This window comes from Rattus norvegicus, chromosome 20 (genome assembly GCF_021556685.1).
Source record: "Rattus norvegicus strain SHRSP/BbbUtx chromosome 20, alternate assembly SHRSP_T2T, whole genome shotgun sequence".
NCBI lineage: Eukaryota > Metazoa > Chordata > Mammalia > Rodentia > Muridae > Rattus > Rattus norvegicus.
In genome coordinates, this window is record NC_141553.1 from 7,425,386 (window position 1) to 7,446,531 (window position 21,146).

At 49.7% G+C, this 21,146-nt stretch overlaps 1 protein-coding gene across 2 annotated transcripts in view; it reads right to left on the bottom strand.

Annotated features, from left to right (window-relative positions):
* Positions 1 to 2,913: 2,913 nt before the first annotated feature.
* Srpk1 (SRSF protein kinase 1) overlaps positions 2,914 to 21,146 on the bottom strand; it is a 36,253-nt gene continuing 18,020 nt past the window's right edge. Inside the window, 10 exon segments of one of the 2 annotated variants that reach the window (NM_001025726.1) lie at positions 4,818 to 5,253; positions 6,304 to 6,396; positions 7,520 to 7,589; positions 9,163 to 9,270; positions 13,493 to 13,593; positions 14,221 to 14,640; positions 15,021 to 15,234; positions 15,648 to 15,673; positions 17,201 to 17,366; positions 17,891 to 17,997. In NM_001025726.1, the coding sequence (NP_001020897.1) occupies positions 5,069 to 5,253; positions 6,304 to 6,396; positions 7,520 to 7,589; positions 9,163 to 9,270; positions 13,493 to 13,593; positions 14,221 to 14,640; positions 15,021 to 15,234; positions 15,648 to 15,673; positions 17,201 to 17,366; positions 17,891 to 17,997 (1,490 nt within the window). In that variant the 3' untranslated portion in view covers positions 4,818 to 5,068. 2 annotated transcript variants of the gene reach the window in all.

Here is a 21,146-nt window from a genome sequence, read left to right on the forward strand (position 1 = left end):
ATGCCCTTTTCTGGTGTGTCTAAAGACAGCTATGGTGTATTCATATAAGTAAAGTAAACAAATAAATAGAAAGAAATGCCCCGACCCAGGCAGGGTGGTACACACTTAGAACCCATGCATTTGGTAGAGGCAGGGTGACTAGACCTTTCAAAACCATTTTTGACTGCAAGTCAAAGACCACCCTAAAATACTGGAGACGCTCAAAAATAGATCAAAATCCCTCTAAGCAGGCTGGAGAGATGGCTCAGTGGTTAGGAGCACTGACTGCTCTTCCCGAGGTCCTGAGTTCAATTCCCAGCAACCACATGGTGGCTCACAACCATCTGTCATGGGATCTGATGCCCTCTTCTGGTGTGTCTGAAGACAGTTACAGTGTGCTCATATAAATAAAATATTTTAAAGAAGAAATCTCTCTAAGCAACACAAATCAGACGTGGGCGAGCTCTGCGACTGTTGAGGCTGAAGATGGTGGCTTCTGAGGCTGTTGGACTTGGGCTTCAGGTCTTCAGTGGTCACCATCCTCAGACATAGGTCACCCAGGGCGGTTGCTTCCTCAGAGGGGTCCAGAGCCAAACAAGCCAGTGCTGGGGGTCCTGGAAAAAGCCATGTGACATAACCCAGTCTCCAGTGACTGGTCACCCATCCCTCCTATCCCAGGCTACAGGCAAATCCATGAGCTCGTGGGAGGTAGGAATTACTGGGGCTTTTTGTGTTGTTTGCACACATGTAAACGGATGTATGCAAATATACAAACGTGCACCCGAAGACCATGGTCTGCTGCTTTCCTCAGTGACTCTTCATATTCACTCATTCTTTTTTTTTTTTTGGTTCTTTTTTTTTTTTTCGGAGCTGGGGACCGAACCCAGGGCCTTGCGCTTCCTAGGTAAGCGCTCTACCACTGAGCTAAATCCCCAGCCCCTCACTCACTCATTCTTAAACAGGGCCTCACTATGTAGCTCACAGAGGTCCTGTAACTTCTGTTTCTCCAGTACAGTGATTATGGTTGCCACGCCCAGGCTTTTGAGTGCTGTAGTTCCTGGGTAGCTAAAAAAGGATTATTTGTGACTGGTGCTAAAACCACCACAAAAGGGAAAGGCAAATTAAAATCTGGGAAACAACCCGGAGCAAATAATAAAATTTCATTAAAATACAAGTCCTAACCAAGGTATTAAAAAGAAATCACTCTGGGCTGGAGATGGCTCAGTGGTTAAGAGCACTGACTCCAGAGGTCCGGAGTTCAAACCCCAGCAACCACATGGTGGCTCACAATCATCTGTAATGCGATCTGATGCCCTCTTCTGGTGTGTCTGAAGACAGCTACAGTGTACTCATATACAAGAAATAAATAAGAAATCACTCCAGGGTAGAGTGAGGGCTCAAGAGTCAAAGGACCTGCCTTGAAAGCCAGAGGACATGAGTTCAATCCTGGAAGCCAAGGTATAAGGACCTCCTACCCCTACCCCCGTACCTGTACCCGTGCCTCAGCATACATGCTCATGCATACACACGCGCACACACACACACACACACACACACACACACACACACACACACACACACACACACACACACAACCCCAGTACAGGTATAAGGACCTCCTACCCCTACCCCCGTACCTGTACCCGTGCCTCAGCATACATGCTCATGCATACACACGCGCGCACACACACACACACACACACACCCCCAGTACAGCCTGGAGCGGTGGCCTTTAGTCTTAGCCCTTGGGAGGTAGAGGCCAGTCTGGTCTATATAGTGAGTTTCCTATAGTTATAAATTTCTCCAATCCCCCTCAAGAAACTCGAGTTTAAAGAGGTAATAAATGCAAATGGCCAATAAAACCAGTAAGAAGGCTTGAATCCACCAGTGCCAACATGCTAGTGAAAGCAGGACAAGCCCTTTTCTCCAAAATACCCAGGCTCAGCTGGAGCCCGGTGGAGTTAGCCAAACCCAGGCTGAGAATGCAGATGGACCTAGCACATGCCCAGGGCCTTAGATTTGATGTCAGCACGGATCAGGACAGGTCTTTCAACGCTGTCAAATGGCCCTGGTAACACCCCTTCTTGGCTGATACCAGGGGGCCTTAAAAATATGCTCCCCCTATTTGCGGAGATGTTCCATCTCTTAGGAATTTATCACAGTGCAAGAAGCAAGTTAGCCGGGTAAAGAAACACCTCACAGAACTGCCTCCATCCTGCCAGTGGCTCCAGCACTGTGTGGGCCAGGAATTTGTAAGACAAACAGGAGCAAACTGAATCCTTCCCCAGTGGGTGGAGGGGCTGCTGTGGGAAGACCTTGGGCTCCTGCACTACAGTAGGAAGCCGGATCAGTAGTGTTGGCCCTCATTGTTTGGGGGACAGGGCCTCCCTGAACCTTAGCAGACTCAGCTAAGAAGGGCTGGCCAGCAGCCCCAGGAATCCTGTCCTCACCTCAGAGCTGTTCTGCTTCTGTATTCTCACATCTGGCCATTTTGGCGGTGCTGGTGTGGTAAATAATCAGACTTGAGCCATATCCCCAGTTCCTGAAGCGGGGAAATAATTACAATTTTTCAAAATACATGTCCCCCCGCCCCCCCGGAGCTGAGGATCGAACCCAGGGCCTTGAGCACTACCACTGAGCTAAATCCCCAACCCCTAAAGTACATGTTTTTTAAAAACTTATTCTATACAGTGTTCTGCCTGCATATGCCTGTTGGCTGTGAGCCACCATGTGGTTGCTGGGATTTGAACTCAGGACCTTTGGAAGATCAATCAGTGCTCTTAGCCACCGAGCCACCTCTCCAGCCCCCAAAATACATGTTAATTCTACAACTAAGAGAAAATTGCGAACCCCACAAGAGTGAGTGGCCATGTTTCCCTGTATATTTAGTTAACTGCTTGGGCAACAAAGAGATCAAACTGGTGGAGCCAAGCATGTTATTAAATACTCTGTTTATTGATCGGCTTGTGAGGACACAAACATCGCACTCAGTAGAAAGAATATAAAACACATCAGGACTGTACCTGTACCCAGGAGCCAACAGCAGTCCTGCAGCAGACCTGGCCTCCATGGCATCTGCTGTTCAGCCTAGCTCAGGAGCCACGGGAGGGCAGCTTCTGCCCCTGCCTCCTTCCCCTCACCCAGGTTCTCTGCTCCTCACTTAAGCAGCAGGGGGAAAGCCCTTATTTGGTGGGACTTATTTCCGGAATGAAGTTCCAGGGTCTCCCCCCATTAAAATTTCCCATGGAGTCAATGATTAAAACAGGCCTGCTGTTGGCTTGTGTTTCTTGGTTAGGTCACCTTAATGTCACTAGGATTCCTATAATCCCACAACTGAGATTTGCTGAGACGCAGTTTCAGGTCTGCTATTGCTTTAGATGTCAGCACAGTTGACAACCCCGAGTGGATTGGAACTGCTGTAGGATTTCCCTGCCGTTGTGTGATGTCATCTGCTCTCTGTTCTTGATAGGTACACAGATAGCCTGACCTAAAGCTCTCTACAGGAACATGTCTGCTTCCAAACAACCAATCCAGAGCCAATGAATGGCTGGCCAGCTCCTCAGGTGAAGTTGGTGAGTTACAGGCAGCTGCTTGCTGGTGAGCCAGTCACGAGGGTGACTCCCCAGTCTTCCACACAGGAAGGAGGCAGTGGTGGGTCTCATTCAGCTTGCTCAGGAAAGCCTTGGCTTGCAACTCCTTGGCTTTCTCCAAGTTAGAGACTGAGCTGTTTCCAGAGTGCTGTAATCAAGACCCACTTGGTCCCTGCTAAAATTTGCAAGCAGCTGTCATGTGACCCCAATCCCGCCTTTCTTCTGATGTGGGCTTCACCCCAGGAACATGTAAGATTTAGGTAATCAAGTCTATGAGGGGCCGGGCCTAAAACAAAGTTCACAAAGCCTTTTTGCATTAAGAAAAAGCCTCAAGTACATTTCAATCATCTCAAAATTGATGTTAAAAAAAAAAAAAAAAAAACTTACATTATACAAGGAAATAGCAGCATAGGGTGACTAATGTCAAAACCAACGGGAAGAATGAGAAAAGTGCCATCCTCTCCTCCCTTGGTTCCTCATCCAGGGTCTCATCAAAGACCCCGAGCCTCTGAGAAGTGAGAACAGCAAAGCCACATGGAGAAACTGAGTCAAGGCCAGAACTCTAGGCAAGGCAGGCAGGCGGGCAGGCAGGTGGGCGGGCGGGCTGGGGGTGGAAGCAGAGAGCCATCTGGGAAGGATTTGGAATGTAGGGACACTCCCTGAACCGGACAGACAGCCCTGAAACCCACATCTCCTGTCTGGATCACCCCAAAGCTCGTTACAAGACAGTCCACGTCCACTCAAGCTGAGGAAGGCCCCAAGCGGGAGGAGCGGACTCAAGAGAGGGTTCTTAGGGCAACACAGGACACAGAAAGGACGACTTCACAACACCTGAGGCTCCCAGGAACTGTAATTCACTGGTTCTGTTTCGTTTACATTAAAAATCAGACTCAAGATTCCAGGAACTTGGTTGTGAGAAGATGAGGGGCTCGAACAGCGCTTTGAACAGTGATAAAATGGCACCCAAACTGGTTGCTCACCGAAAAACGTAGCGTAAAAGTCGCAGGAAAAAAATGTGAACATAGAAAACACAAAGAATCCAGGAAGATGATGCAGCCTGGATACAGCGCATTTAATGTCTCTGCTGTTCACAGAACCCACACCCTCCCCTCCTCAACCTGGTGCTGGCAGCGGGATATGCACTAGAAAATGTGACTCTTGGAGTCAGTGGATAAGAAGGGTGGGCTCAGATCTTCACGGCTCTTCTGAGAAAGGGCACGGACGACAATGACAATGGCGGGCAGAGGGTGAGGCTGTTCACACTTTTAGTCTTTGGCAGAGCCCAACTAAGGCCAAATTCACCTAGGATGCCCAATGGCTGTGGGATTCCCACAGGATCAAGGAAGCAAACCCAAATGAACATGTTGGATTAAAAAAAATAGAAACCCTTGAAAGAAAGAGCTTTGCCCTGGAAAAAAGAGAGGGAAGCCTCAGAGGGGAGGGCCGGAGGGAGGGTCAGTCTGATGAGCCTGCTGCAGTGGCGGGCGGGCAGGGCTGGCTTAGGAGTTCAGCCAAGGATGCCGGAGACACTCAGCGGCAGTGGCTCTCTTCTCAGGCATGAGCTCCAACATGGGCAGCAGGAAATCTGTGAAGCCAGCAGCCTCCTCCTGAGGCCACTCATACTTCTCCACCAGAACCTCCAGAAGACCCCAAGGCTTCAACTTGGTGATGTGTTTCAGGTCACCTGTGGGAGACAGCACAGGTTCAAACAGTCCCCTCGGCCTCACAGTGTGTTCAGGGATCACCTAATAAACAAGGGCTCACCCTTCCACAACAGTCTGGCAAACGCTGCTTTAGTGAGGTAATGACTTACAAATAAAAGGCTAACAGCATGGCAGAAACACACAAGATTGCCCACACGTCCAGCAACCTGGCCTCAGTGGCACCACTGAATGCGGAGCTGAACCGCTCCTCAGAAAGGACCTTTCCCTGCAACAAATGGCGCTCGGATCCCACCAACCGGCCTTGGTGAGCCAGGCAGCCTCCAGCCACTGAGGTACAGCACCTCCAACCCTGATGTGAGTTCTCAGGCTGTTCCTTAGGGGGCTATGGGGTCTTGCTATGTTGCCCAGACTGACCTTGAAATCCTGGCCTTGGCCTTTCAGGTAGCTGCGACTAGCCCTCGTCCCTGCTTGGAGCAGCAACTCAGGGCACTCGGTTACTAACAGTGTCCTAGGCAAACGCTAAGACCCTCCACTGAGGTGACAGGGATGTTTTCCTAAGCAGGTGTGGGACACACACCTCTGCCTCACCAGGAGACTTAAGTTCCAAGCCAGACTGGAACACACAGGAAGAAACCATGGAAAACCAAACCTAATCCAACCATGTGGCTGAGCCGAGCATCGACTGCCTGCCCAGGCCACTCAGTACCTGCAAACCACACTGAGTGAGTGTTCAGGCTGCACCCTGCTCTCTGCAGGATCTGGGGAACAAGGACCCAGACAGACTTACCTTCTTTTTTTTTTTTAAAAAAAAAAAAAAAAGGGTTTATTTATTTATGTAATGTACATGAGTACACTGCAGCTGTCTGCAGACACACCAGAAGAGGGCATCGGATCTCATTACAGATGGCTGTGAGCCACCATGTGGTTGCTGGGATTTGAACTCGGGACCACCTCTGGAAGAGCAGTCGGTGTTCTTAACCACTGAGCCATCTCTCCAGCCCCCAGACTTACCTTCTTGTTTCAGACATTTCTATCCCTTTACTGACTGGGAATGGACAGACTGATTTTACCTTTTTTGGTGAAAAATTCCTTGGAGTATTTCCCTGCTACAATGAGCTTGCGAGGCACCTTCCCCAGGAGCTCTATGATCAGGGCGATGTGGTCTGTGGGGACAGGGACAACAAAAGTGGCTTTACTCACAGCAGAGAGAGAGGTGCACACACTGTTCTGTTAAGACCCTGCACTGCACGCTTGCTCTCTGACCTAAAGCAGAGAAGAAACGGACTGTCTCTCTAATGCAGGGTCCATTTCCTAGACAACACCTCAGCCCACTCCAGGAAGAGATCTCTGCAGAGTGAGATCGAGAGTCAGCCTTGGTGCGACAAGCTCTGCTTCCTCAAATTGTCTCCCTGAGAGAGAAGTCCTGTGACCATTTCCAACTGTGGCCAAAGGGCCTTGGAACCCTGCCTATCGGCTCGGCAGCATGTGCCAAGTGGGCAGACAGAAGGGCGAGACAACAATGTCAAGGTGAACAAGGCTTTCCACGAACAGCTTCAAGGATTAGCTGAGAGCAAATAAAGCCACGGTGTTCAGGGAGCCTGAGGACCTGACTGCATGCAGGCTTCTTAAGCAATGGAAGTTTAGCCGCACCACAGCTCACCTGAGGCCATAAACCAGGATGTAGTGTGTGCTTCAGGCAGGGGAGGCACCACGTCAGTATTGCCAGACCCCTGCAATTGCTAAGTCAATGACACACACACTAGCAGAAGCCCAGCCGCACTGTACCTGAGCTGACTGAGTACCTGCTGGAGAGGGTGGAATAATACACCTCTCCCGACTCAGCACCTTAATGTAATTCCCAGTTTGGTAGCAGAAGGCCCCACCTCACCTAACTCTCGACACCGCGCACTCTGTAGCTCACACTCCTCAGAGTTTAACAAGTGCTCAGGGCTTGCGCATGCCAGCAAAGCACTTCAGTAACTAAACCGTCTACTATCTTTCTTAAATGTCTGTGTATCTGACTCTAACATAGACGGTCTGCCTTATTTACTTAGACACTTTTTGAGGAAGGGTTTCAGAGTGTAGCCGAGGTTGGCCATGACCATGCGTGATCTTCCTGCCTCTGCTTCCTTAGTGCTCGGATGGCATCACTGTCCCACCCAACTCTATGCTGGCTGCACTGCTCCTGTGTTTCAGGGTCACGCACACACCTACAACAGTACCAAAGGCCTTTGGTGTCAAACGATGCTAGTTACAGTGAAACAAACAGCTGGCAAAGGGACTCACCTTCATCTCGCGTGTAATCCTCCCCCGAATGAGGCTCAAACAGATAGTCCCCTGTGGCTAGTTCAAAGGCCTAAGGAAGAGAGAACACTGGAGAAATAGAACGCTGCTGCAAGGCCTCTGCTAGCTGACTCCAAGCCTAGACTGGACCCCTGAAAACACCTAAGCAGGCTCCTCAACGACAGCCATCCACCAGTAGAATGAATGGGGAAAGGGGGAAAGCACCACCAGTCAGCACTGTGGCTGGGACAGCGCAATGGGCAACGGCAACCAGACAGACAGGAGAGCACAGAGCAGAGCGAAGCCGAAGCCGCTGGGCAGAGGGCTGACTGCTTCCTACAGCTCGGAAGGCTCAGAGGGCTCGGATGTCCCTGAAACAAAGGCTGGGCTGCGCTTCCCTTACTAGTTGGTTCTGTCTTCCCCACTGTGTGTCTCACTCAGGGTTCAGCGTCAGGTTGTTGGTGCCTTTATTCAGAGCTAGCTCATGGGCCTACAATCATGATTGTCCTAGTCACCAAGAAATGGTATCTGAGATGAGCAGAGTTCACCATGACTTCCTGTAGCCAACCACATGTACCTCAATGACACTGCCCTCTTCCAGCCCTCAATTCCCACCGTGGCCAGCAAAGGGCACAGGGTGTTACAGTCTCTACATAGACCACTGTGAGACAAGCAGCCCCACCCCGTGCTGGAATCGGCTTATCTTTTTATAGGACATTTTATGTATTTACATTCCAAATGTTATCCCCTTCCCCCCCTTCCCTGTTGGAATCTTAAATCGTTGGAAACGTAATCTACAATCCAGACCACGCTGAGATTTTTCTGACTACGTAGCCCAGGATGGTCTTGGCAATCCCCCTGCCTCACCAGACATAACGAGTCGTCTCCTCTCCTCTGTAAGCCTTAATTCTCTTTGCTTACTGTTGAATACTTTTGATCTTGTGGGAGTAATGAAACAGCAATTAAAGTGTAAGTGTGCAAACCTGACACACAGGGGACCTTCCCTGGGGTGACCAAGTTCACGAAGTGTGGCACTTCTCTATATCTGGCCTTTGATAACAAAACACCAGCTGGTGCTTGTAGCCAGCCGTGCAGGAGCTGACTGAGGCCGCCATGCAAAGCAAAGGCACTGGTGCAGGACTACGTCCTCAACCTGTCTGCCCTGGGAAGTCAGGGTCCTTATGAGCAGGGAAAGCCTCGGCTCAAGCTCAAAGCGCAAGCTCACAGGACAGCAATGCCACCGGCTGGTGTTGACAAGCACAGACTGTATAATAAATAAAGGGGAAAAACCAAAATCAAGAAACAGCCCAGCCCCGCCCAGCCCAGCCCAGCCCCGCCCAGAGCAGTGAGCTGTGCACCGTAGGTGCCTGCCTGGGCTTTACCCTCGACTGACAGACAGGCGAGTGGCTCACTTGCAGAGGACATCAGCCTTCCCAGTGGCATGCGTCTGTCCCAAGTTTGCAAACAGATCAAGACTAAGAGTTCAAGGACAATAGTCACCCACAACACAGGAACATCAATGTCTGAGAACAGCCACTGTCGGTTCCCCACACCGCCCTGCTTTCTGACTGTCACCAGTGAGCAGCTGGGGGGTCACTCCGCTGTCACACACTGCACTAGCAAACAGGGAAGGCGGCAGGGCTTACCATGCATGCTGTGCTCCAGATGTCAGCAGGGGTGTTGTAGCCAGATCCTATCAGGACCTCCAAAGACCGGTACTGCCGGGTCTGGATGTCTTCGGTGAAATGCTTGTGCTGAGCAAGTCAATGAGTGGAGAACTTAGGTCACTTATGTTAGAGAGGAGAAGCTATGGCTGGCTCAATAACTGAAAACAAGCTCTCTGAAAAATTTCCACGTAGGTCGCTTCACAAGTATCATTTAACAATCTGTCTTACTGCTATTCCAAAGAACTTAAAAATTGAGCCTTAATTTGGTTTAGACATATGGATAACAATAGCTTTATCAAGAAAATAAAAAATGAGAGCTGGTGTGATGGCACACACATGCCTTTAATCCTAGCACTTGGGAGAGGCAAAGGCAGGCAGATCTGAGTTCTACATGGCTAACCTGGTCTACACAGTGGGTTCCAGGTCAGTTGGGGTCACAATGAGACTGTTCCAAAAAGCAAAACAAAACAAACCCAAGTCAAGCAAGCAAACAAACAAACAAATAAATCTAAGTAAATAGAAAAAGTCAGTGAGAGGAAGGGGAGAGGGAGATGAGGGAGATGATGGGGACCAACAGTGATGACGACAAATGCCTTCTGCAATTGTTCTCTGACCTACATGCATGTTGTGGCACACTGGTGCACACATGCAAGCTCTTTTTTTTTTTTTTGTTTTAAAGATTTATTTATTTATTATATATAAGTACACTGTAGCTGTCTTCAGATACACCGGAAGAGGGCATGGGATCTCTTTACAGATGGCTGTGAGCCACCATGTGGTTGCTGGGAATTGAACTCAGGACCTCTGGAAGAGCAGTCAGTGCTCTAACCGCTGAGCCATCTCTCCAGCCCCCAACGTGCAAGCTCTTATACAATGGATGCTCAGATGTGTAGAGCACACAGCCTACAGTCCTGCTAAGACAGGCAGAAAGGCAGCATGGCTCAGGCTGAGACTTGGCACGGAACTGGGTGAGCAGGGCAGAAGGATTCCAGGGGAGGACCATCAACAGAGCAGGCAAACACTGCAGTTGGAGACAAACACAGCTATGGAGAGGAGGAGCTGGTCCTTGGGGACGGTCACTGAAAGCACACACACAACTTGGAAACACACAGGCCAGGACTGGTGATGCCCAGTAGGCACAGACGCCTGCCAATCTGAGTTTCATCCCTGGAATCCACACCCCAGAGAGGACCAACTCTGGCAGGTTGTCCTTTGACTGCCCATGCACAGACAGCATCCAGTCATCTCTCTAATCCCCAGGTCTCCTGCCACTGAGTTCTAGTCTAGTTTCACTGTAATGAATATACCGTCTGCAGGTCTGGATGGCCCAACCTGCATAGGCCTGTCCGCTGGTCAGAGTGACACACTAAAGCTTCCCATTCCTGCTGTGTTGCTGCCCTGACAGGCTGCTCCCATGGCCAGGATGGAGGGACTTTCCTCTCTGCTGACCAGTCAGATGGCATAGCTGGGACACCCAGGCTGATGTCTGTGAGTGCCTTGGCCTGGAGCACCTTTCCGCACGCCTCACCTACGTCACACACATCTTTAATGCTGAGCAACCTTGAGGAACTAAGTGACAGTCGATGCTGCTCACCCAACCTGTTCATCTGTCTTCTTTATTCTCTAAGAAATTCATGTCTACTGTTGTAGTACAGGCCTTTAACCGCAGCATTGCAGAGGCCGAAGCAGGCAGATCGCTAGGAGTTCTACACTGGGACTTCCTGGCCAGCAAGGCTATTTAGTGAGACTCTGTCTCAAAAAAGAATCCACACTTTAAAGATTATCTAAGGACAGCAGAGATGTGCAGTGGTCTAGAGGGCTTGCTACTCTTGTTGGGTCTGGTTCTCAGCACCCACACGGTGGCTCACAACCCAACCGTCTGTAGCTCTAGTTCCAGGGGATCTGAGGTCCTCCTCAGGCACTAGGTGCAGACACACACATAGAATCATATGCGCAGTGTATCAGCTAGTGCATGCACGTGCGCCTGGGAGACGCTGATACCTGGGGATGGAGCTACAGGCAGTTGTGATTTGTCCAGTGTGGGGGCTGGGAATCAAATTCTGGTTCTCTGTAAGTGATAATTGTTCTTCACTGTTAAACCATCTCTGATCTGACCTTGAACTGCAGCATTGAGAGCATTAACCTTCAGAGTAATTCTTGAAAGGTGTGTGCTTTGTTATGTAAGGTAAGGTCCGTGATGGTGGGTGGAGCCCGGTCCTCCCTTTACCTAGGACTAGGTGCAGTCCATCCTTTGCAGCTGCTCCTCACTCACTCTACAGTAAAGGAGCCCGCCCTCCGAGGGTCTGAAGAGCTGGCCTAAGGCTCTACACGTCAGTTCTGGTGCCTTCCGTTACAGCACAACACAGCAAGGACCTTCTGCTTCAACTATCAGCAATGCTTTCTTTCCTGCCTCTGGAATGAAATCCTTCTTCTCCCAGTCCATGGGTGGATGTGGTCTTTCACTGTGCCCCAGATATCTCTTGCCGACTGACTGTCCTGCCATTCCTCTAGTGTTTCTAGATCTTGGCCTTGTTGGTTCACCCTGTTGGTGTGGCTTCCCAAGAGAGCTTTTCCTGACTTACTGTGCTTTCCAATGCCAGCATTCATTCATTCATTCCTTCCTTCCTTCCTTCCTTCCTTTCCTTCCTTCCTTCCTTCTTCCCTCCCTCCCTCCCTCCCTTCCTTCCTTCCTTCCTTCCTTCCTGTTTTGGGTTTTAAGATAGGGTTTCTCGCTGTAGCCCCAGCTGTCCTAGAACTTGCTCTGCAGAGATCCACCCGTCTCCGCCCCTGGAGAGCTGGGATTAAAGGCGTGAGCCACCATGTCGGGGCTGTGCTGGGGTAGGGTGTTTGCAGGCGGGGCTAGACTATAAATCTCTCTTACCCTTTCAGAGAGTGGGCCTGCAATGCTCAGCAGGACCAGGCTGCTGTAGGGCTGAGGCACTGTTTTCTCCCGAAACTGGTTAGAGTAATGCCTGCAGGCACTCACTCCCAAAGGGCAGGTTGGCAGGATGCACGAGACATGCCCACTTAATCTACTCCTGGTACACAGGTAAGACCCCAGCACAGTGAGTCAAACTCTAGTTTCAAACCCGAATTGTCTCTAAACCACACACAGGTGTACAATAATACATAAAAGAAAAAAAGCAAGCAAGCTAATAAACCACAAAACAAAAAAACAATAACAACAACAACAAAAAAAAACCCAACAAAACTCAAAGTTATAAACTGAATGCCGGATGTAGGCAAGTTGATGACAGTGAGAGGTGACCAGGGTGCAGCCAGGTGGGACAGCGGTGGCGACATCACCGAATGTGAAGGGTCAAGACCTTACAGACATTTCAGTAGCTATATGGGAAAGGAGGTATCTGGGCTGGGGAATGGCTAAGTTAGGCCTAAGTGGGACCCCAGCACCTACAGAGAGGACAGGCAGGGAAGGCATCCAGAAGGCTCTTTGGAGGTCACAGGCAGGTCAAGCTAGCTGAAAAGTGGCTAGGCCCTGGGTCGGTAAGAGACCCTGAGTTAAAGGAGGGCTGCCCAGAAAAGAATGGGAAAAATTCCGGGCCAGGCATGATGGTTCACGCCTGGAAGTCAAACAGTTGGGAACTGAGTGAGGCAGATCTCAAGGTGCCCACCGCACAGAGAACGCGAGGCCAGCCTGGTCTACTGTAGGATCTTATTTTGAAACTCCTAAACACAGCAGGGCGCGTGGATCTGAGGTTTGGAACTAGCCTGGTACAAAAAAGAAAAACAAAACAACTATAAAACCACAACTCAAAACAAAAAGCCACTTGTAAAACTAACTAGATATATAAGATGCAAAGAAACTAGTAATAAAAGTTATAATTACATGGATTCTGAAGTTAAGTAATGTAACACTTCATCAAAAGCTTTAGAATCAACATAGAAAAGCAGGAAGCTTTTGATCAGCAACTCCTCCTGCGACCTGGTTCCCGGAAACTGCACAGAGGGCAGGCACGGAGACACCCATACGGAGACACTGCCACACAGGTCCACGTGTCCCATCACTGTATGGCCAACTCAATGCCCTATCAACTACTGGTAAAAAAGTGTTAAATGAATCTAAAAGGATCCAACTTTCAAGCCAACGTCCATGTCGAGGCCGGGTGCCAAGGGCCTAAGGGGAGTTTGGGCAAACAAGCAGAGCAACTGAGAACAGGGAACAGCAGGGCCTGACTCTTCTCTACATCATACAGTACTCATGAATACATCCAACTTCCCAAAAGTGTCACCGAGCCCGACTGTCCTTCCCCAGTCACCTCAGAGTGCAGCACCAGAAAGTGTGACTTACCACCCAGCAGGCATTCCCAAGATCAGCAATCTTCACTTTGAGCTTTTCTGCATTTTTTGGCTCCAGGGGATTAATAAGAAAATTTCCAGCAGAGAATTTTCCTACAGACAATAGCCATTATCAGTAAAAGAGTTTAAAATGAACACAAGATAATCCTAAGGACAGCCAAGGTCTCCAGGGTGAGACTCAGTCTGCCCCCAAACCCCAGGCAACCTCTCATGAATCGTTCTAAGGCTCCAGTTTCTAGTCCCTGCGGGATGCTGGGAGCAGTGCACTTAAAGCTGGTTATCCACAGGTTTACACACCGGATGTGGTGGACAACTGCTACCTACCAGGAGATGTAGCTCAGCGGTAGTTCCTCCCAGAGCAGAGTCTGTCCACCCCATCCCCACCCATCACTGAATAAAACACCTGTCTCCCCACCAAAAAAAACCAAACCAGACACTGGCCATAAAAATGCAGTTTTGTGGGCTGGAGAGATGGCTCAGCGGTTAAGAGCACCGACTACTCTTCCAGAGGTCCCGAGTTCAATTCCCAGCAACCACATGGTGGCTCACGACCATCTGTAAAGAGATCTGGTGTGTCTGAAGACAGCGACAGTGTACTCATATATAATAAATGAATAAATCTTTTAAAAAAAGTGCAGTTTTACAAAAACCTTGGCAGTCGTCTGTCTAGAAATTCAAGAGCAGGCTGAGCAGGAATGAGCAGGGAGGCCCCTGTGGTACCTTTGCTGTCCAGCGCTCCATTGTGTTCCCGCTCCTGCTCATCCCCAGAAGGCGTATGTGCCCGGATGCGCTCCTGCAGGTGGGTGATGTCCTGTTGGGTGAGGGTGAGTGACCGCTCTACAGAGGCCTGGCACGCCATGGTCTCGGGCACCTCCGAGCCCGAAGGTGTGCAAGAGTCTGTTTCTGGAGACGGACTACTGTCTCCATTTGGAGAGCTTAGGAAGCTAGGTTCCTGCTTCAGAGTGCGGCCATCACAGTCATTGGCATTATGTAGGTCCTCTTTAAGCCTCAAGGTTTCATTGTTACTGTTTGCAGTGTAATTAACGATTCCAATCACTCCATTGCAATTAATTTCTGGCGCACCACCCTCTCCACCATGCTCCGTGAGTGTCTGATCCTGGCCAATGGAACTCGACTCTTCTAAAGGAACAAACAGAGAAGGATGCATGTGTCTATGTGCTAGAGAACAACAAACAGGGCAATTCTCAAAAGACCAAAACATTCACTACAGCTCAAACTGCGTGGCATCAAACCAAGAAAACACAGCAGCCCTCCAACACAACACCGCCTGACAGAAGGACCAAGACCTCATCTTTACCCAATGGCTACAAAGTCTATCTCCACTTCTGCAGAGAAGGCAACAGGTTACACTGTAGTATCTATTGCCTGCCTACATCAGACCAGCGTGAATTCTTACAGGACACCCCCGAGATGAGCTGCATACCCGAAAGCAAACATTACAAACAAGATAACCCAGTGCTCAAGTGCCATCAAGTCATTGCTGCAACGCTCTTTTATACCAAGTTTCTCTTGGGTCATTTTATTAGGTGGGTTCTCTGTCAAGGGTCTTTCAACAGGACTCTCTGATTCTTCTTGCTTGTTAGGTCTTTTTTGCCCAGGGCCCGACTCTTTCTCCATTTCCTCAATTTCCTGCATTCGCTTCTCTAGTAATTCTGCCTGGCGCTTCTGCTTCTTCTTCAATTTCTTCTTCTTATTCTTTGACATTTTGTCAGCCTGGGCGGAGATTACAAACAGATAAAGCCTTCAGGTGGCTAATCCATTACCCCTGGTTGGAGACAACTGTTAACTTTAATTATTTCCTAATTAAATTCCACTCTTTCCCTAGTATTTCATTAATGTAAAATCAGCAGATTTTCTATGAAACTGAATTAAAAGGACATTAACAACAGGTCTTCATCTTCTGTGGTCTGTGGGGCTGGTTACTCAGACACCTCTATTACAGAAGCCTCATCAGTACAAACTTGTTGAAGACACGATGACATTTATTGGAGACAAATCCCAGAAGCGCAGGAAATAGTCTTTCTGTTTGGTTTTCAAACTCTAAACAAGCTATGACCTCCACATCACACCCGTGCCCAGCGCCCAGAGAGCAGAAGTGAACAGAAGCACTGTGTGCTCATACTTACTGGCTTAGGCTGTGGAGCAGTGCTGACTGAAAAGAAAGGAGACGGAGCAGGTTAGAGTGGGGCGGGGGCAAGGGGCAGGGGGCGGGGAGCGGGGGCAGGAGGCAGGCTTGGAAAGACACTGCCGGATGGAGGGCGCCCGTGCCCACACAGCCTACATCCTCTAAGTGACAACCAGGAAACTGCATTACTTTTAAAGACAACAATCGATAGACAGAAAGTGGCCAAGCTATTTAAGTGGTTTTGTGTTTTAAAGAGAGGGTCTTAACTATGTGGACCTGGCTGGCCTCAAACTCAGAACCACTTGCCTCTGCTGAATTAAAGACACGCGCCACCCTGCCCAGCTGAGCCAAAGTTTCGAAGACTGAACTGTTCTCTGCACCAGCGCCATCTAGCCGCGCCAAGCTCCATGGGTCTCACAGCTGATGCTGCTTGTGCCAGCAGCACTCCAGCTTCCATACACACTTCCCACTTCAGTAAAGCACAGCTACGGCGTGGCTCTGAGCACACTGCATGTATGCCCAGGGCACTCTTCGAGTCAGGTCTATATGTGTTCTAGGGATCAAACTCTGCTCACCACTTCTGCAGGACAAATGCCGGCTCACTTGCTGGCTCACCTGCTAGCTGGCAGCTTTAAAGGGTAAGGGAGGTGACATCAAGAGCTACCCAGTCACCACGTGGCATGCAGTGAAGAACAGTTTAGTTTACATGCTTCACCTTCCTTCCAAAAGCACTTATAATTAGGGTTTAAAGAATGACATAAAACCCATCCTCTCATCTTACAAAACTAAACCCTAGTCAACAACCTCACCTCTTCTTTGTTCTTCCTTTAAATACAATTAAAACCACATTAATTAAGGTCTGCACTGCCTATGGAAAGCAGCATAGCAGCCATCAGAGCCCAGTGAGCACAGCGCTGTGGCACTTGCTCCACCCAACTGCACCCAAGAAAGTCCACCTGCTACTGTTCCCGTCAAACCGGGCCACGGTCCTCCTCCATCAAGGCAACCCAGCAGCGCTCCCTGGCAGTGTCATGAGTGAGCACGTGTGAGCACCAAGAGGCAAACACAGAGACAGCCACCCAGGGAGCACCCGGTGTCGGAGCCTAAGGCCGAACAATCAGGAGTTCAAATCCAGCCTGGCCTACTGTACAAGATGACTCATCCTAAAAAGTTCAAATCGAAGGTCAGGAACCTGGCTTAGCAAGACAGCTGCTTTCTAAATACCTGGGACTGATCACTAGGGTCCACAAGGTAGAGAACTAGCTCCCAAAAGTTGTCCTAACATCCACATGTGCAAATCCACATGCCCCTACAGAGAATTCAGTGAAAATCTAAAAGGCCAACAAATAAAGATGTAGTGTAAGCCAGCTACCTTACTACAGTGAATATGTGCATCTAAAATACCAGCTCTTCATTCTCTTCCCGCTTGGAAGAGATACCGGTCTCCTTAATGCTGCTGCCATCGCTAAAGTATCTCGGCAGTGAGTTCTACTCATGTCTTGTGACCTAATACAAACAGAAATTCCTGCGGGTCAAGGGAAGCACCCCATGTACCTGCAGACCCCGATGGTGGGGGAGCTCCAGACCGTTGCCACTCTGTGGCCTCTGCAGCCAGCCTCCGAATGTACTGCTCGTTCACGGACAACAGGATGTTTTCCGGCTTGATGTCAGTGTGGATGATCCGGCACTTGGTGTGTAAGTAATCCAGACCCTGGAGCACCTAAACGGAAACAAAGCAGGAGCCTCGTCTACACACGAGCCAAGCTTGCAGGGAAAGGAAGACATCACAACGCACGCACGCACGCACGCACGCACAGAGTACTGGCTCTTCTTCCAGAAGACCCAGGCAACCATGACAGTTCACAACTGCCTTAAACTGCAGCTTAGGGGAACGCTCATTGAGCCTCTGCCTACACAAGATGCAGACATGGAGGCAAAACACAAAACACATAAGAAAACAAAACAAAAGCCCACAAGGCCAAGCTTTTGTCTCCACATTTACATGCAGACAATTTCCTAGTGAGCCACTTCCCAGTCCTAATCCTTAGTCCATTTTATTAGCAAGAGAAAACACCATAAGCCAGGTGTAGAGGTGGAAGAAACCCTTTAATCCCAGGACCAGGGAGGCAGAAGCAAGCCTGAGTTCTGGGGCAGCATGGGCTACATAGTAACACAGTCAGACACTTCTCACAGACACAGCAATGGGGTGAGGGTATCCCGCACAGCAGTGACCAACATACATACTTGCTGAATAATTTTTTTGACACAAGGCAGCGGAAGCCCCTGATAGTTGGACTTGATGATCCACTTGAGTAGATGATGTCCTAAAACTTCAAACACCATGCAGATATCTAGAGTTCATTAAGGAAAGAGGCACAGGAAAGCGGGGGAAGGTGGCTCTAGCACAACAGAAGCATGGAGGCCTTCAGTCACAGGCCCGCTTAAAAAGCACTGCAGTCACTGACAATATCATAAAGTGGCAAGACAGGCCGGCTAGGACTGATGAATTGTACACATTAATTTAGACAGCATTATATACTCATGGTGAGAGGAAAGACCAGTCTGGCTGTGCAGTCAGAGCCAGGTTCCGCTCAGAGTAACTGGGGTAACAGGCAGGCTCTCACAAACTCAACATAAAGAACAAAGACAAGATACAAAACGTAACTGAAACGGGAAGGTGGCAGCATGCTTCTTTGTCTGTAGTGGAGCGTTACACACTGAGTGTCTGTGACTTGCTTCATAAAGACAGAGCGGCCATGTTCATCCTGGTACCAGGCACTGGTCTTACTGCCTGCCTGCCGCTCCCCCACAGCATCCTCACCATTCCAGCCGAGCTGCAGGCCTAAGCCGCTAAAACGTAGCCTAGCCCCCCCACTCCCAGAAGATGGCTGTGGAACCCAAGAGAAACAAGCACCATCTTGCTGTTGCTAACAGGACCACACTACTGTGTGGCGCAGACTGCCTTGAACTGGGCTGGCTGGAGAGGTGCCACCACTCTGCAGGAAGTTAACACACCACTTTAGAATGAGCCAACATAAACACAGATCTCCAGGAGAGGCAGCAGACATTTACCAGAGAACACCAAAGCCATCTTGGCGTGTGGACTCAGCCTCCTGTGACCTGTGGGCACCTACTAGACCAGTGTCAGACACAGCATTGTCACTGTCACTCACAGCAGGGTAGCACCTCAGTGTGCTGTCTACTCACACCATGTGTTTACATGGTACCATAAAGAACACGTGTATCCCTCACAGTACAACGGACAAAACTAACCCGAGAAAACCACCACAGACCTAAACTAAGGGATGGGACAAGTGGGCTCTATTTGCCCAATTCAGACAGACAAACAAACAGATGACGGTGGTCCCTGGGCAACAAGGGCAGTAGCCCCTCAGGGGAAGGCCCTGAGCCTCTCTAGGCAGACTGAGTTGTGCATCTAGGCGTCCCAGGCAGCAGCAGAGAGCAGAGGGAAAGCTAGACCACCATGGTGGGTGTCTGCTCATGCCCTTCAAGTATTCAAGTGTCAAGGACCCAAGAGAGGAAACAACAGGTAGAGAAGAATCGGAAGGATGAGAGAACAGCAACCAGCTTCTGCTCAAGGGCTGCAACGCTGTTCCCGTAGAACAACAACACCACCACAACAACAACAATCCAGAGAGAGTCAGTCACAAGGTCCTTGGTACCATATTCAGGAAGGTCTCAACGAATATAAAGAAAAGAAAACGGTCACTTCTGTTTGGTCCAATCATAGAAGTAAACCTTGAGGGCTGGACAGATGGCTCAGGGTCAACAGCACTGGCTGCTCTTCCAGAGGTCCTGAGTTCAATTCCCAGCACCCACATGGTGGCTCACAACCATTTGTAATGGGATCCGATGCCCTCTTCTGGTGTGTCTGAAGATAGCAATGGTGTACTCATAAAAGAATAAATAAATTAAAATTCAAACACAAGGAGCAGCAGAGCTGGAGATGGTCCTGTCCTGCATCACTACCCACGCTGAGCAGTGTGCCTGGAGCCCTAGCACTGGGGCGGAGACAGGAGGATTGGAAGCTGGTCTGGTATATATGAGTGAGCACATGAGGAAGTGCTCAAAAGAGAAAATGTTAAAGAGAGCAGAAATGTGGGCTTAAAGAAAACTAATTGTGGTGTTAACAGGTTATCCCCAGAGTGAGTGCAAAGGCATCATGTACTGGCTGGACTGGAAATGAGGCTAAAATGAAAATAAAAACCAATGGTTTGTGAGGAGCTGGGCATTGGACTGTATAAGCAGAGACAAAATGTCAGCCGTAAGAGTTCAATGTCAGAGGGCCATGCAGTCTTTTGAGTTCAGAAGGAGTGGACACAGCATAAGGAAGAAGGAAAGGGTCAAACCGAGGTCAAACGTGCCTGCATCTCTAGGGCAAGGAGTCTGGGGTTATTACTCTCAGGTCACTGAACGCTTTTCAAGAAATAGGAGATGAATTATTACCAGGGCTCTAACAGTAAACAGAAGGCAAAGTATAGTCCAGGGGCTGTCAGATGAGAGCCCTCAAATCCACCCCAGCAATGGCCACTGCCCCGCAGAGGCCTGCATGGACACAAAGACCAGTTTTTAAACACTGCAGGAGCACCAAGCCACACAACTGCTTGAGGGCCTGGGTCTGAGAGGGCGGAGGAAGCACGTATGCTAAGCAGTCACCCTCCTGATAAATAGGCAGAGAAAACACAGAGGCTCCACTGGCACGGAGGTCCTCAGAGTTCCTATGTAGTTGACTGTGGCTGCTGGAATGGGACTGGCCTCCCTCCACAGGCTCAGGCAGGGAGGGATAAGGTGCAGCCTTAATAGAGGATGAGTCACCAGGGAAGGCTTTGAGGCTTCAAAAGCTCACACCAGGCCTGGCGTGTGTCTCTCTGCCTGCTGCCCAAGGAGCAGGATGTCCGCTCTCAGCTCCGCTCCAGCACCATGCTTGTCCCCAAGCTCCCCACTGGGATGATGGCTAAGTCTGACACCTTGTTAGTGTAGGTAGCAGATAACAGGTAACCAGGCATCTGCTGCGGGAGGTTATCCTGGAAAGCAACTGTATCGCTCTGCAACACTAAACACACCCGCCCGATGGGGAGGTGAGATCTCCCTACACAGGTACTGGCTGGTACCAGCTAATTAACAAGAGGGGCTGTGTTCAGATGACACTGAGCGGTCCTGGTTAAGTTCTCTGAGAATTACAGTGCACGCATTCTAAGTCTCGTTTCCACCTGCAGGTCTGTTCACTTCCTTACCGATCTCCGGTGGGTTGAGCCCGAGTCTGACTGGTTGAGATTGTGATGGGTTTGGGTGGCTCTCAGCAGACAGCAGTGTATTCAGGCACACTTCACTGATGATATCTAAGACTATCCTGAACATGGGGTGCACATCTAATGACCCATGAGAGGTCAGTGTTAGGCTTTCTAATGGAATAGTCCTAACTCTGCACAGCACACTAAGTAATTCATGAGGTGAGACGCTAGGCTGTGGCCTCACATGG